The 15998-nt window shown below is 43.1% G+C and overlaps 2 protein-coding genes across 2 annotated transcripts; one reads left to right on the plus strand and one right to left on the minus strand.

The window, feature by feature from the left end:
* Positions 1 to 198: 198 nt before the first annotated feature.
* Positions 199 to 3262, plus strand: LOC123128876 (acyltransferase-like protein At1g54570, chloroplastic). Its single transcript, XM_044548988.1, has 9 exons — positions 199 to 518; positions 635 to 686; positions 824 to 879; positions 1204 to 1362; positions 1463 to 1567; positions 1765 to 1868; positions 2174 to 2295; positions 2484 to 2720; positions 2871 to 3262. The coding sequence occupies exons 1-9, from the start codon at positions 203 to 205 to the stop codon at positions 3148 to 3150; spliced, it is 1431 nt and encodes a 476-aa protein (XP_044404923.1). The 5' UTR covers positions 199 to 202; the 3' UTR covers positions 3151 to 3262.
* On the minus strand, positions 3108 to 10827 carry LOC123128875 (protein ACTIVITY OF BC1 COMPLEX KINASE 3, chloroplastic). Its single transcript, XM_044548987.1, has 17 exons — positions 10391 to 10827; positions 10030 to 10296; positions 9778 to 9944; positions 9498 to 9675; positions 9374 to 9426; positions 9082 to 9225; positions 8890 to 8994; positions 8431 to 8556; positions 8141 to 8338; positions 7660 to 7766; positions 7215 to 7377; positions 6894 to 6959; positions 6648 to 6741; positions 6392 to 6504; positions 4222 to 4292; positions 3847 to 4039; positions 3108 to 3718 (listed from the first exon to the last, which is right to left on the minus strand). Exons 1-17 carry the CDS (start codon positions 10782 to 10784, stop codon positions 3293 to 3295), a joined length of 2865 nt encoding a protein of 954 aa, XP_044404922.1. The 5' UTR covers positions 10785 to 10827; the 3' UTR covers positions 3108 to 3292.
* Between the last annotated feature and the right edge of the window lie 5171 nt (positions 10828 to 15998).

Consider the following 15998-nt stretch of genomic DNA (forward strand, 5'->3'; position numbering starts at 1 on the left):
GCCCACCTCGGCCCACTCGGACTTCGAGCCCGCTGGGCCGAACCATTTCGAGCCCGGCGCCGGATGAATAAAATGAAAATCCCTCACGCTCTCCGCGCCTCATTGAAATTCAGTTATGTCTGTTACGCTACGCACCTCATGCATGAGCTTCATAAGCCTCACTCGAAGCCATGGCTGGGACACTCAAAGAAGCTTCGCAGCAATGGCGACTCTTTCTCTCTCCCTGGTACACTCCCAGGCCCTCCCCCTATGGCGACAAGGGCTGCGGCAGCGACGGTTGCATGGCTCGTTCAGCTGCCAGTCCAGACACGCACACGCTGCCGGGAGAGTGCAGGCGAGCTACAGGGGTCTTGAGCCGCTGTACGATGATGGGTACGGGACGGTCAATGACATGGGCCACTATTATAAGGCGATCGGGGAGCTGGTGGAGCACGACGGCCGGCCGCCCCGCTGGCTTTGCCCCGTCGACGCCGGCGAACCGGCGGTCGAGGATGCCCCAGTCATGCTGTATCTGCCAGGTTAACGTGTTTTCATGTGTGGAAATGTTGTGCCTTCGACAGCAATGCATGTCTTTATACCTGAATTTCCTGTTAGGGGTTATGATTTGGGGTTACATACATATTAATCTTTGCAGGGATAGATGGAATGGGGATGGGGCTCTGCATGCACCACAAGGATCTTGGAACGTGAGATACCAAGATCAGTTTACTTGGAAAAGTTTATGGCAAACTCCGAGTCTGATTGTGATACTACTTCGAATACAGTGTGAAGTTTTTGTAAATTAAAAGGAGGATACATTATGCATTTGCTCCTTCATTTGCAGGATATTTGAACTTAGATGCATGCACATTCCTCTTCGCGACCGCACGCCGTTCGAAGGTATGGGATAGGATATCAGTGTATTTAATTTGTTAGTTTCTCTCCGTGCATTTTCCATCTCAAGTGAAATTCTGAGCTTGTTTTAAGATTCAGAGTGAAAGACATCCTTTTTGTTGGAAATGGAGTATTTCATTTCTCTCAACGTATGCATCATGAAGATGCACACAGCACACAAAGTCATATTTTAGAGACATGCCCTCAGGTTGACATGTGGCAAAAACAAAAGATCCCCAAAACGCGTTAAGCAGAGCCAACGCCGCATGTCTGGTTATTAAGTTCTAACTAAAGATTAACTGCATGGTTTTAGCTCCTTTTATTTTTCAGAACTTGTCACAATGGTAGAAGATGTTGTGAGAGCAGAGCATTCTGCTTCTCCTACTAAGCCCATCTACATATTGGGGAATTCATTTGGAGGATGCATAGCTCTTGCAGTCGCCGCTCGTAATCCTGGCACTGATTTGGTACTGGTACTAGTTAGTCCAGGTATGCAAGAAATTCTGATGGTGTGCCAGTGAACCTGCCTATTTATGAAAAATTTCTGATATACATTTTTTTGTTTCGTCTCCCTTTTCTTCTGGGGAAGCTACATCATTTGAGAGATCACGCATAAAAACACTTCTGTCGGTTTTCAGCCCGTTGTCGGACCGCGTCTGTATTGCAGCTGCAGCTCTACTGAATTACAACATCCGTAAGTACCTTGTCGGGTCCAACATAGAAAATTTGAAAAAGGAACAAATGTAGGAATAGGCTAGAAATTAAGCAAAAACATTGATGCATTTATTGGACTGAAACTTGCCGGATATATACCGTTATGTCATAAGCTTACATTTGTTCTCTAAGTTTTTTGCACTTGCTTCTTCTATTCTTCCTGTTCATTGAGACCAGACAATGAGGTGAACATGGCACTGAGTATAATGAAAAGTGGGAGGCATCCTTTAGAAGCACTCAGCAGATTGACAAGTAACATGTCATCTTCCCTGAAGCATTCGGTGTGTACCATCGACTTCTCTGCATCTTGTTTCTATGTATCTAATTTTATCAAGACAATACAAATTAAGGATTAAAGTATGTCAGTAAATAGTTGGGTGCATCAATTGACGTAGAGGCCAAAGGTTATCCTACCTTTCGGGAAAAAAAATTCAAATTAAGGGAGAAAATGGTCTGGAAATAAATTCAGTTTCTGCTATCTTTTTTTCTCGTGTTTCTTTTGGTCTGTAAGATTAAGGTGTGCACAAAATATGTGCCTTCAAATTTATTCAGTTTTGAAGCAATATATGTGCGCCTTTAATTGCAGAAAATGCTGGACAAACTACCAAAGGACACACTAAAATGGAAGATTAAACTGATCAAACAGGCTGCATCATACGCTAATAGCCATATAGAATCAGTTACAGCCGAGGTGCTACTGCTAGCCAGGTTTGTGACCTTATTAGGCGCACTCCGTTCTCTACTTTCAGTCTCATCGTTAGCTGCAGATTTATGTCGCGTGATAAATTCTACTAGTGCATGATTTAGCACCGTTTCTGGTTTGAATGCGTATTTTTTGTCGGATTTCGAACGATTGGATTATCAAGACTCAATTTCTTTTGTATGCTTGCACTCAGCTGCGCCGACAGGTTACTTCCGAGCAAATCTGAAGCTAACAGGCTACAGAAGAAGTTACCCAAATGCAGAGTCTTCTTCTTTGAGAAGCATGGCCATAGCTTGCTGCTGGTGAGTTTTTTTAAGCAGACTTTATCACCCCTTCTGAATCTGCAGTTGCTCTGGACATACGACGATATCAGGAGCGTGCCCTTCGGCGGGAAGCTGCTGCGGGCCTACAGCAACCATCTGAAGCTAAGGTCCATAACTACTACTCCCTCCGTTTCATTAATATAAACACATTTTTGACACTAATACTGTTCTTATATTATGGGACGAAGGAAGGAAGTAGCTAGGAACATACATTCGTTCTCTCCATGGACTGAGGCTAAGGTTGGTTTCTGCTGCAGGGACACTCAGGAGGTGATCTTCCCCGGCGCAGTTCCGAAGATTCCCGGCCGGTTCTACTACCGGTTCGGGAAGCCGATCCCGACGAGGGGGCGGCAGGACGTGCTCACCGACCGGCGGGCCGCGACCGAGCTCTACTTCGATGTTAAATCGGAGGTGGAGGAAATCATCGCCTACCTGCTGGAGAAGAGGGAGGAGGACAGGTACAGGAGCATCCTGCCCAGGCTCCTCTACCGAGCTGTGAGGGGGTCCAAAACTGAAGTCCCAGCCTTCAACCCTTAACATACATAGTACTACTAGTAATGTTGCACGTTGCACCAAGTATGGTGTATGTATATATTCTCAAAAACTCACGACCCATACCATAATACTAATACTCTACATGATTATACTACACAAAAGTGGCGTGCTCATTTACAAACTCTTAGCTCCAAGCTAACTGCGGCGGCGGAGGCGCAGGCGTCCACACCGTCGGCAGATACTCCTCCGAGAGGAGGACGGCGAAGCGGTGCGCGCCGATGGCGGCGGACACGGCCGAGACGACGAGCGCGCTCCAGCCCACCCTGACCATCAGCATTGGCACCTCCATTAGATCCTTGACAAACTTTGAGAATATGACCTTCAGCCTTCGGTCCCTCACGACCTCCTGTAACGACGACACCACAGGTGAAATCGGTGCTTCTTTGGACAGGGACATGCCCAGGTCGTCACCCATGCGGTCCCTGGACCGTTTCAGTCCGGCCGCCTTGACCATCCACTGGCAGACGACGTCGGCGAGAGCCCGGCTCAGGAGGGCCCGGAATATCGCCGCGTCTTTGGAGATCAGGTCCCGGGCAAGAGACTTGTGGTTCTGCACAACCGAACACAAAGTGAGCTCAAGACTCAGTTCAATTTAGTTCAGGAAAGAACAGTCAGGAGAGCTAGTTGATTCAGATTAAGAAGTGTCCGAAAATAGCAAAGGGTCGTTACGTTACGTACTGCTGTCATTATAAGTCTCCTTATCACAATGCTATCCCTTGATAGTAAGAGCCTCAGACAAAGGTTTGCAGTATGCATCGCCCTTTCTGGTGTGGCGCGGTCGAGGGAAGACGCGTCACTGATCTCTGCAAGGTTTGAGACATCCAGACCCTTTCTCTCGGGCAGAGCGCCAGTGTTTTGCCTGAAGTTACCCCTTCATCACATATATGAGAATAATGTCAGCACGCATATCGTATCTTCAGACAAAACTGAATATTTTGTTTGATTTCGAAGTGCTGAAAACTAAGCATCCTAATAGGAGGCTCCAGACCATTCAGAAAAGCAATTAAGTTTGCTTGGTTTTTTGAGAAAATAAATCTAGAACTGGAAACCTACCTTGCTGATGCTAGCTTTAGAAACACTGCAATCTTGTGCCACTGGAACTCTTTCCTTCTGTTGAAAATCACCTGTGTTACTTACATATGATTGGCGTCAGTAATATGGCAGATGTTCGCCATAAAAAAGAATATGCCAGATGCTTTTTTGTTATGGAGAAGCACGTGCCAGAGAACATTAAAATTGTGACCTGTTTCCATGCCGTACAATACAAACCACCGGAGCAGCTAGACTAGTATTACATATTGCTAGAAGATTGAAAGAGGAACTAGGGAGCCCAGGGCTGGAGATAAGGCCCTGTTTGGTTCATAAGGCCTAGGACTTTTTTTAGTCCCAACTTATAAGTCCCAAGTCCCTAAAAAGTCCTTACCTGTTTGGTTCCTGGGACTTATAAGTCTCTATAAGACCATATTGCAACTATAAGTCCCTACAAGTCCCTCCTTGAGAGTCTTATTTCATAAGTCCCAAATGCCCACTTTAAGTCCCTATAAGTCCCTCCTGTTTGGTTTAGATGGGGCTTATAGGGACTTTTTTAAGTCCCTAAACCAATAAGTCCCTGGAAACAAACACCCTCTAAGAAGCCTCGGCCCTAGTAAACACTGCTGCTTAAATGTGGGTCATGTTACTAGCTCGAAAGTAGTCGAGGTAAAGAGTAATGCGGATTTTCAGCGGACGAGCACCTTGGGTGTCGGTATCTGGACCATTCATATCTGCCTCGTGATGTGCCGCTGGGAAATTGTCTCGGTAGAACTCGCAGTAATACAAACCGAATACGATAGGCTGGTCGTTGGAGTAAATGTGCCATGCATGGGTGGCAGAGGACCTGAGCCCAAACAGTGTGAGCAATTACTGATACAATGCCATCCACTCGTCCCACATCCTTTCTCTTTCTCATACTACTCCGTTCAAATCTTCCTGATGTTTCTCACTAAGTACTTCGTTCAAAGCTTAAAATGGAGTTAAATTAGTGGATTTTGTTCACCCGCAAAAAAAAATCCACGGATTTTGTTGTTGTGGCAATGATGCTAATCTCAGTACTCCCTCCAGTCATTTTTAGTCTGCATATAAGTTTTGTCCGAAGTAAAGTATCTCTACTTTGACCAAACTTATAGAAAAAAGTATTAATATTCACAATGCCAAATCAATATTGTTAGATTCTTTATGAAATGTAGTTTCATAATATACATATTTGGTATTGTGGATGTTGATATTTTTTAATAGGAATTTGGTCAAACTTTGCAAATTTGACTTGACACAAATCTAACACGCAGAGTAAAAATGACCGGAGGGAGTACTACATATTGGTTAATGAACATATTTAAATGTGGAGAGAGAGAGAGAGAGCGCGCATAAATCAACCTATCTATCCTAATACTTGGTTGATGAACATATTTCATATTCGAATGTGGAGAGAGAGCATAACTATGAAAATATTTGTGGGCAATGGAGGTACGTTTTCCTAAACATAAAAGATTTGTGTTTGTAGAGTAATTGCAATATTAATAAACTATACTCTCTCCGTCCGGAAATACTTGTCATCAAAATGGATAAAAGATGATGTATCTAGATGTATTTTAGTTCTAGATACATCTTTTATTTATTTATTTATTTTGATGACAAGTATTTTCGAACGGAGGGAGTACTTAATTGAGTATCTGCTGTACCAAAACCTGTGTTGGTACTCCGGCGGAAATGCATAGCCCACAGGAGACATGAGTCAAGCAGCAAAAACGTGTCGTGTGCATTAACTACGGTGGTCGAGATGTCGCTTTCCATGGATGAAATACATCATAAATACAACGAACTCATCTATCTGTACCTCGCACTAATACATCGATATAGGCCATCCCAAAGCATCTTCTGCGGACCCGATACCGAGCTATCAGGTGCTCGTCCACCAAAACTACTATTTGAGGTAAAGAGATTCTTCTGTGAATCTTTTTATAATAGAAAAAAGGGAAGATCCTAAATATGAAAGTATATTGCTGAGTGGTGCCTATTAGCTGAAAACTAGTCATTTTATAAAAGAGTAGTCGGATAATGATATGTGTTTAAAAGACTAACTTTAGCTAAGACAACAGAACAGTGAAGCTATCAATTAGATGCAGGACCTTCCTGGTATATAATCATGCATATTCATTCTGGAAATTAACTGGGATAAAAGGAGTACCTCATGCAGGACCTTCCTAGTATCAAGTGAGTTATCAGACAGAAGCTTCCTAACAACATACGGATATGCTGCCTGAAATGTTTTAAAAGTTCCATCTTGTGCTATGGCAAGTCCTATCAATTACAAAAGAAGGGTATAAACAAACCTCTGAAGAAACAAATTGCAATCAAAACAAACTAATCTGGAGTAAACAACTCAATTATACATGTATTTATCAAACCAGTTCATTATCTTAAAAACCGATGAACAAGCTAACCTTCCAAAGAGGCAATTGACCGCAGGACCAGCGTAAAATATGGTGGCATACGAAAGTGATATTTAAGTGCTATGGACCAAATTTTTCCAAGTACCTAAAAGATGTTTGCAGCGGTTCAAGAACCCCGGCAACAATGTGAAATGGATGTCATTAAGGAAAATACTTGGTTCAAGATATAATACAGAAATGGAGATATCAGATCAACTGTATAAGGAACTGAATCTACAGAGACAAAAGGCTACTCACCCTGCTAAACTTGATGTCTGGAATTCCACCTTCAAAGGTTACCTCACCCAATGTATCCTCTAAGTCCTAAAATAGCAAAGACAATATAGTAAGAAATAATTATAAATATAAAAAATAATCTAATGGGGCAGTAAATCACAGCATATAAATGTATTATGAGTTCATAACCCCTTCTCTTTATCCAAGTGGTAATGGCAGAGGATTAGTTCTTAAAACCCTTCTCTTTATGAGTTCCTAAAGTACACAATGATCCAAGGGTAGTAGCTTAAAATTAGTTCAGCCCACTGGTACATAAAAACATATTCTGCTCAAACATATTACCATGGTCACTCGCCGTAGATTAGTTCTTGGTGGAACAACATCCATTTCAATCAGATCGTAAACAAGGGAAGCCCAATCTCCATTTACTATGTGCACAATGCTCGAAAGCATAGCTCGGCTATGTTTCTTCTCCATCTCGCAAAGCAACCCAAAATCAAGAAACCTAACATGTTTAAGAAGATGTTACCGCAGCTCAACAAATATTTCACCAGGAAAACATTTGAAATATAGTTCCACAGAGCAAACTAAACTGTGGGCCTTTGTAGGTTGTACCATGTGATAAACTACACAATAAAATGGCTGTGTGCATCAATCGATGCAGAGGCAGGGGGTACAACCTCCTTTTCGCAAAAAGAAGTTTGTGCCATATGAATATATTGGTCTACTCATTACTGTAGCGGGTCATTTACTTTGTAGCATGCATCAGAAATAAACTGGTACTTACCCAACACGACCATCAGGTGTATAACGCAAATTCCCAGGATGAGGATCAGCATGCAGCAAGCCGGTTTCAAGGAGCTGCACTAATGATGCCTCGACACCTTTATTGACCTTGTTATCGAAATAAATAACAAGTTAAAATCATGACCAGTAAGTTCAAACCGGATCATGAAATGTGCAAATTGTTGGTAAACCATATATATACTACAGAATATCTTCAGGTTTCAAGATATCTATTTTTAATTTTGCGTTATTCTCAGACAAGCACAAGTTGGTAAAAAAACTACCCGAGTCCTGAATTGCAACCTTTAACTGATAAAGAAGCACTCACTAAGTTATGAATGAACATAACATCATCTCCTAATATTTGCTACCAAGAACTACTGCTCGGTTGGTAATGAACTTATTTATGGCGCTCATCTTATGTCAAATCAGACAAATAACTAAGGAATTTTTCTGAACAAACTACTACTAGTACTAAATACCAGGTCAAGAAGGCGGGCTTTTGCATCCAACTTCTGCTTCTCTGACAACTCAGCAATGCTACCAGAAATTCCTTTAGCCAGAGAAAGCAATTCCCTGGGGTTTTCACCAGCCACCCACTCCATAGTCAAAACCCTCTTCCTAGTAAGTTGTTTGAGAACCTTCGGAACCATGACAAATGAATAGTTGGAGTGAGTGTCCTGCAAGAGGAGTGGAAATCATTAGCTAAAACTAAACCTAGAGAAGACATACATTAGCAAAGCATGGGTGGGGGACAAGACCAAAGAAGCACCAGGAATTTAGTAGCATTATCAGCTTCAATATTGTAGTCCAACTCATCAACAAATCCTCTACCCAACTCATCAGCATAGAGGGAAATGTTACTTCTTCGCTTTGCAACTTTCCTCACAAAAGAAAGCTGCAATAAATAGTAGATAGTAAACAACTGAATAAACAAGGCAACACACAAAATGAGACTACGATAATAGAAAATGCTGCAATTGTACAGTCAAAACAAAGGGCTAAAGGACATGGAAAGAACAGGAAAGCTAAACATGATATAGGAAGAAATAATTTATGTGGTACTTCTCGTGTCCAGCCAGGTTCCAAAGTTACACTATCACTGTAGAGCAAAATATTTGGACGATAGAAAGGTAAAACTTGTCCTGAAAAAGTGACTACTATTGACAGGCCAATACAAATAATAAATTGCACATAGCAAGTTGAGAGAAGTGTAGGAAAAATTACAGACCCCAAGGCGTAGTATATAGATGTCCCTCAATACAGAAGGAAGAAGGTTCGGTCGCTGAACCTTTATGGCCACAAGAGCACCATCAAATGTACGCCCCTGATAAACCTGATGGAGATGGTACAATAATATGAATAAGAATATATCAGCAACTCCAAACAAAGCAGAGGGCAAAGATCTTGGATAAAAAATTACCTGTCCAAAGGAAGCTGATGCAACAGGCTCATCAGAAATGTAACTGAAAACCTGCGAAACAGGTCGCTCAAATTCTCCCTCAATGATCTTCATTGCATCCTCTCTTGGGAAAGGAGGAACTCTCTCATGCAACTCGGCAAGTGCCTGAAATTGAGGTGCTAAGGCCAGTTTAATTTCTAGTGAAATAATATGAGCACTACTTAACTGTGAAAGTGTGAAGCAAATGCTTGTTAAGAAGATGAAGCAATATGAATGTAAAATTTGGTAGTATCCTGGAGTAGTTTTACCTAACCTCAGAAATCTCCGAGCCTAAGATATCAGGTCTTGTTGAGAGGGATTGTCCAACTGCATACATAAGATATGATAAGTGGATGACCACTACCATGGCTTAAAACTACCAAACATGGATACCAGACCTTTAATGAAAGTAGGTCCAAGGTCAAGAAATGTATCCTTGAGAAGCTGTCCAACCATGTATTGTGAAGCATCAAAACCTTCGTTGCTGACACTAGTGCTGTGGGTAGCATCTGTGGTCAGACTGGCCTTTTTAAACATTTGCACCTTTACCGCACCCACGAGGAATGCGAATAGTATCTACAGGGTAGATATACGTATTGCATCAAACCATTATACAAATTAGCTGAAGCAAGTAAAAAATCTAGGTAAAGGCAAAGATGGTGGCCAGTTGTAGCTTACTTGAACCGTGCGAAATACAAGGATATGAGGCCGTGAGACGAAGTACTGCGCGAGCAGATCGGGATCGTAATGCTGGGGCAGAGGAGTGCTGAGAATGGCCAAGAAGTAGTTGACATACAAGTTGAGGGCATCGACGTCAGCCATCATCAGCTCCATACAAGACAGACCTACCAAATCCATGGAGAAAAAAGGTTAAGAGTGTGACCAGTGAGGCTTAATTGATGTCTAGTCTTGCTGTGTACGCTGAGGAACCTGGTGGGTGGGGATTAGGAGGGAAGGCCGGGGGCTGAAGCGCCTGCTGCTGCTGCTGCTGCTGCTCTTTCTGCTGTCCATTGGGTTTGGGACCTTTGGGTTTAGGTTGTTTCTTGAAAACTGGTTTGAGCTCAGTAGATTGCTGCTGGGATTGAGGGGGTTGCTGCTTGCTTCCGAGGAACCGGAGCACAAATTCCTGCTTGGAGGAATCGGCGTACACCTTGAGGGCTTGCAGATCGGCCATCACCAGCTCCACGCAAGACAACCCTGCCGAAAATTTGGGGGAAATGCCGTCAGAAACAAGGCAATGTGATGTGAGCTGAGCTTAACTTGGCATGTGCTCTCGCCGCCGGTGGGGAACCTGGAGGGTAGGCGGGGAACGCCGGGGCTTGGGGATGTGGTGGCGCCGCCGCCTCCTGCTGCTGCTGCTCCGCAGGCTTAGGTCTCGGCCGCTTCCGCTGCTGCTGCTTCTTCTCGAGGAAGCGGAGCCAGAGGGCGTCGCGTAGCGGGGCGCCGGCAGCGGCCTGGAGGAATTCGCTGTCGCGGCGGAGGACGCCGAGCATCTGGTCCAGGGCCCCGCCGCCCCCGCCTCCTCCCCGCCCCCCGCTACCGCCTGGCTGGTGCGGCAGGCTCTGCTTGCTCCTCCCCCACCACGACCGCTGCTGCCGCGGCGCCCACTTGTCGCTGTTGCCCCCTCCGCCGCCGCTCGCCGCGGCGCACACGGGCAGCACGGCGGGCCGCACCAGCGGCGACATCGCATCCGCTCCGGATTGCGGGAGGAGCAGGGAGAGGGAGGGGGGAGTGATGGGGGTAGACACGGCGGCAAAAGTGTGCGAGAGGGGAGGCTCACTGGTCACGCGCCGCACACGTCACCGGCTCATCGTCCACGTGGCCAGCGAACTGGCCGATCCACTTGGATACCATTCTTACACTTTCAAAAAACCTTTTTAAAACCCCTCCCATTAATTATTTAAAAGTCGGAAATGTTAGCTGACGAACCCTCTTTCTGCCGTCGGACTTCGTTGCACGAATCTTGACACATGAGAGAAGACACACCAGACTTTCTAAGGCCCGTTTGGTTCGGCTGTGGATTTCTAAAAGCAGCTGTGGAAAATCTGATGTGAAAAAGATGTAGGTCATTTGGCAAACCAGCTGATACATAGATTTTGGCCCGCGGCGGAATCAGATTTTGGAAAGCACGTCCTGGGCGGCTTCCGCTTTTGGTTTAGATTTTGGCAGCGGATTTCTGGAATCGGATTCTGCTGGGTTCTCCCTTTGGTTCAGATTCTACTGCGCGGCAGCGGAATCTGTCGATAAAAGCTGAACCAAACAGGGCCTGAAGTACTCGTTGTGGCACAAAAGCTAGCGAACCATGGCTTTTTCAAAACTCCACCACCAAACCAATTTGTTTATGTTCCTGAGCCTACATCATGGGACATGGGATCGAATCCCAGCTGCCCCTTTTTCAAATTCACATGGCGGTTTTCATTTTGTTAAGAGGGTGCTTTTGTAGTTAGACATATGACAATTTTACTAAAAAGATTAGCATGGCGGTTTGTATTGTTAAGATGATGTTTTTTCACTTAGGCATATGGCAATTTTACTAAAATGTTTAACATGACAGTTTTAATTTTTTTAATAGGATGTATAAGGTGTATTTGTTTTTTCTCAAAATATTTCACAATGTGAAAAAATTTGCATGGCAGTTTTTATTGTTAAGAGGATGTTTCTCTTACCCTAAAAAAGAGAGGATGTTTTTTCACTTAGGTATATGGCAATTTTACTAAAAATTAACATGTCAGTTTTTATTTTTTTTAAGAGGGTGTATAAGGTGTTTTTGTTTTTCCCAAAAATTTCAATGTATAAGGTGTATTTCAGTTTTTCTCTCAGTTTTCCATGTGTGCCCTTCCACCACTCAATACATGTCTTAGATAAAAAGTAGCACGTAGTCCCTAATAGGAAGGTAGTAGAAAAATAGATCTCTCTCCTAGATTGCATGCACTCACATTTCTCTCCCTCCATCCCATAGATTGATTATAGGTGCGGAGAGAATCAGTTTCCTTTTATTAGATTTTTGATTATTTAGTTGCCGTTAATTAAGCAACTAACCACCAAATTAGTTAAGGGTATTTTCATCCAAAATTCTCCTCAATTATGTGTCTTGATCACTGTGTCCAAAAAATACACCTTACATAAAGGAAAAAAGGGCATGGCAATTGTACTAAAAAGACTAATCACTTCACATTTGGGTAATATTTCAATAAAGTATGACATGGGAAGTGATTATTGAAATATTACCCAAATCGGACCTAATCATTCAAGAGTTAAGGAAACAAAATTAACATGAACATCATATTCAACTTCATGTAGCATTTCTCAATTAGCTATTGATAATGGAAAGGCTGTCTCAAGATACGTGTAGTATATGCTTTTTTCGTAAATACTCCCTCCGTAAAGAAATATGCACCGACTCGAGCCAGTAAGAATTGTAGTCTCTGTGCTTACCGTGCTAGTCCCTTAATCGACTTGCTAGCACACACAATACTCGATGAAATAACAAAAATAACACACATCTTTATTACATCGATAGTCCAGAAGCAATACAATGTATTACATAAGATATGGCATAAGGCCATATAAAACAAATAATGCGGAAGCATAGAAGTAAAATAAGTCCATCAACTCCACAAGCAAAAGCTGAGTGTAGAACATCGACCTATCACATCTTAATCCTTGTTGAATGTATATGCAACATGATAGGTTGCAGCCGTGTAGGTCAGTACATGGAATGTACTAGCAAGTCACATCATTGGCGTATAATTAACCTATTTGTACATGCAATTTGTCTGTCGGAAAGTTCTTAGTTTAATTTTGCACAAATCTGATTACTCCCTATCATAAAAGAATTTATTCTACCACTACAAAATAGCATATGATTGAGATGGTGCCCCCAACTCAATCTATTCCCAAGTTTATTTAAACCCAGTTGATTAAATTAAGGGTGGCGAGATCTCCCGACATTTCCACTCCTAAAAGATTAAGTTATCTGTAACCAGGGACACGGCTAATCGATTAGGTTGACACTCTGCAGAGGTTTGCGCTCTTTTCGCCACAAGATTCGACCACCTCCTTGATCGAAAGATTGAGACATAGTCTTTTAAAAGTATTCTCCTTTAACCCACAGATAGGCCGGTACACCTACATATTCTTGATAAGTCTCCAATGTATCTATAATTTTTTATCATCCCATGCTATTATATTATCTGTTTTGGATGTTTTATATGCATTAATATGTTATTTTATATTATTTTTGGGACTAACCTATTAACCTAGAGCCCAGTGCCAGTTTTCTGTTTTTTCCTTGTTTCACTAGTAGAAAAAGGGTCAAATGTGAAGCACATTAGTGCCGGTTTGAATTTGAGCCGGCACTAATGTGTCCATTAGTGCCGGTTCCAACGGCTAGGCGGGCGGACATCATTAGTACCGGTTCGTGGCGAACCTTTAGCACCGGTTCGTGCCACGAACCGGTACTAAAGTGAGTGGTGGCAGAATGTTGTCAGTCCGGGGCCCCTCCAGCACCTTTAGTACCGGGTCGTATCACGAACTGGTACTAAAGGTCGTCCTACATACACCCTTCATCCACCCGAGCTCGCTCTGTTCTTCCCCTTTCCCCTCTCCTCTTTGTTCTTCCCCTCTTCCTCTCAAGCTCATCACACATTTTGCCCAAAAATTGTCAAGATTTGAAGGCCCCCATCCATTCAAATGATCACAAAGGTTAGCAACTTTGTCCTTTCATCTCTCATTGCTAGATTAGCTCATGCAATGCTTTATATAGTGATTAATTTTTGAGTTTAGTAATTTGGGAGGAATTTTATATATGTGCTAGTATTTGATTTACATGCAATTTGAGATAAAAAATAACACTTAGTTTGCATATGTAGGTGTTGTTTACTTACTGCCTTCTAAATCTCCGTCGTAACCACCGTCGATCGCCCGCAACGTCCCGTCGCCGGCACCACCTTGTGCTGAGCCTCTTGTTCATGAATGTTTTATATAAAAAATTGATGTTTGTGTGATTTGGATATATAGTTACTCGTATAATTATCTTACCCATACGTTGTTTGTTATACATAGTGCCATGGTTTTGATATCCATCCCCGTCGGCCCTCGTCCGGGTTATGATTCGGATGTGGTATATTCTCTTTTAAAACTATTTGTTATATTTCATGTTTATGACAAATTATGCCCATCAAGTTGACATAGATATTTGTATGTAGGAGGTAGTTGAACCGGAAATTCCAACCGACCCTATTGTCGAGAGGTTAAATTTAGTTGAAAGAGAAAACGAGAATTTGAAGATGTGGCACAGGTTTTCTATGTGAAGGATATGTCTATCAAGCCGAGAAAAAGAAAAGATAAGGAAGCGAATGCATCATATGATGAGCCAAAGCGCCATATAGTTCTTTCTGGGAAGAGAAACATCGTGGGAGTGGATGACAAGACAGCCATGTCGGAAGATTATGAAAAGTTTGATGAAATTGCTCCATTCACAGTGAATATTGGCCCAAGCATCCAGTTAAATGATGAAGATTTTCCATGGCTACGGCGCAAAGGGACACATGCGAAGAAAAAGTTTCACACCCAAAGATCTGGGATGTGATCGGCTTCATTATCATCACTTTCTTCTGTGTTTCACACCCAGGAGGGAATCTCTGTAATAGTTAGGGTAGTTATGTGTTTTGGTATTTGAAACGCGAAATTTTTTTATGTGCAAACAAATTCTTTCATGCATTTACTGATTTTTTCAGCTAAATGACCCTGAAATTGAAAAGCATTTCAAATAAACTCAGAAAAGGTTGAAAGTTGGCATGGTATCATAATTTCACCCACATAGCATGTGCAAAAAAGTAGAGAGGGTTACCGCAAAAACTGGATGCACTTCATGTACAAAATGAACAATCTCTTCCGAAGTATCAGGGTTTCGGACGAAAACTCATCCGTTACAAAGGAATTTCATTTTTTAAATAACCTAAGCATTACCAAATTGAATATAATGATAAAACACACTAATATTAAACATAAGAAAAAAGAATCACTGAAAAATCTATTTTCAAAATTAAGTTATTCACAAACTAGTGATTCACACAAATTTCAGATAATTCAAAATTTAAACTATTTAAATTTGTAAACTACCGGCACTAACAGAAAGTTTGTAATTTTTTGTACCTAAAGCAAAAATATTCACAAAGAAACTCTAAATACAGCAAAAAAACAACTCAAAAATAAATAAAACAAAAATAAATAAAGCAAAAAAGCCCGCCTACTGCGCCACAACGGCCTACATACGACTAGAAACCCAACCTGTTGTTGGGCCAGGATGCAGGCCCGCAAAGTCCCAGTAGGCCCACAGGGCAGCACAGAACATTTAGGCCCAGTAGGCCTGCTTTTAAGAGGAGCTCGAGATAGCTACCGCACTGGGGCTTATAAACCAGTGCGGACGCCCCTCAGCTAGCGAGGTGAGACTAAACATGACGCACCACACCTGCGCCAGCGCTCCCCCTTTAGTACCGGGTGGTGGCTCAAACCGGTACTAAAGGGGGGGGGTCTTTAGTACCGGTTGGAGCCACCACCCGGTACTAAAGGGGTGCCGTTCCCGCCGCTTGGCCCGGCCAAAACAGATCTTTAGTAGTGGTTGGTGGTTTCAACCGGTATTAAAGGTTGTTCTATATAAGAAAACACTTCAAAAAATTTGTCAGTTTCTCATCTCTCCCTCTGCTTCTTTCTCCTCTGCCCCGTCGCCGCCGCCCCTCGTCGCTGCCCCCGTCGCCGTCCCCGTCGTCCCCGTCGCCGCGCCGCACCCCGCCCCATCCCCCCGTCGTCCCCGCCCGGCCCGTCCCCATCCCCGTCGTCGCCGCCCCGTCCCCATCCTCGTCGTCACCGCCCGTCTCCGTCCCCGTCGCCGCCCCCCG

Source organism: Triticum aestivum, chromosome 6A (assembly GCF_018294505.1).
Source record: "Triticum aestivum cultivar Chinese Spring chromosome 6A, IWGSC CS RefSeq v2.1, whole genome shotgun sequence".
In the NCBI taxonomy this organism is placed as follows: domain Eukaryota; kingdom Viridiplantae; phylum Streptophyta; class Magnoliopsida; order Poales; family Poaceae; genus Triticum; species Triticum aestivum.

Bases quoted from the DNA above. Each gene is read 5' to 3' on its own strand.
- LOC123128876 (XM_044548988.1), top strand. From the start codon at position 203: ATGGCGACTCTTTCTCTCTCCCTGGTACACTCCCAGGCCCTCCCCCTA. The intron at 1,363-1,462 runs GTATGCAAGAAA...CTTCTGGGGAAG, and splicing joins ACTGGTACTAGTTAGTCCAG to CTACATCATTTGAGAGATCA. The intron at 1,869-2,173 runs GTGTGTACCATC...CTTTAATTGCAG, and splicing joins CATCTTCCCTGAAGCATTCG to AAAATGCTGGACAAACTACC.
- LOC123128875 (XM_044548987.1), bottom strand. From the start codon at position 10,784: ATGTCGCCGCTGGTGCGGCCCGCCGTGCTGCCCGTGTGCGCCGCGGCG. The intron at 9,945-10,029 runs GTTCCTCAGCGT...TGGATTTGGTAG, and splicing joins TCCTAATCCCCACCCACCAG to GTCTGTCTTGTATGGAGCTG. The intron at 6,505-6,647 runs GTTAGCTTGTTC...TGTAATTGATAG, and splicing joins GTCAATTGCCTCTTTGGAAG to GACTTGCCATAGCACAAGAT.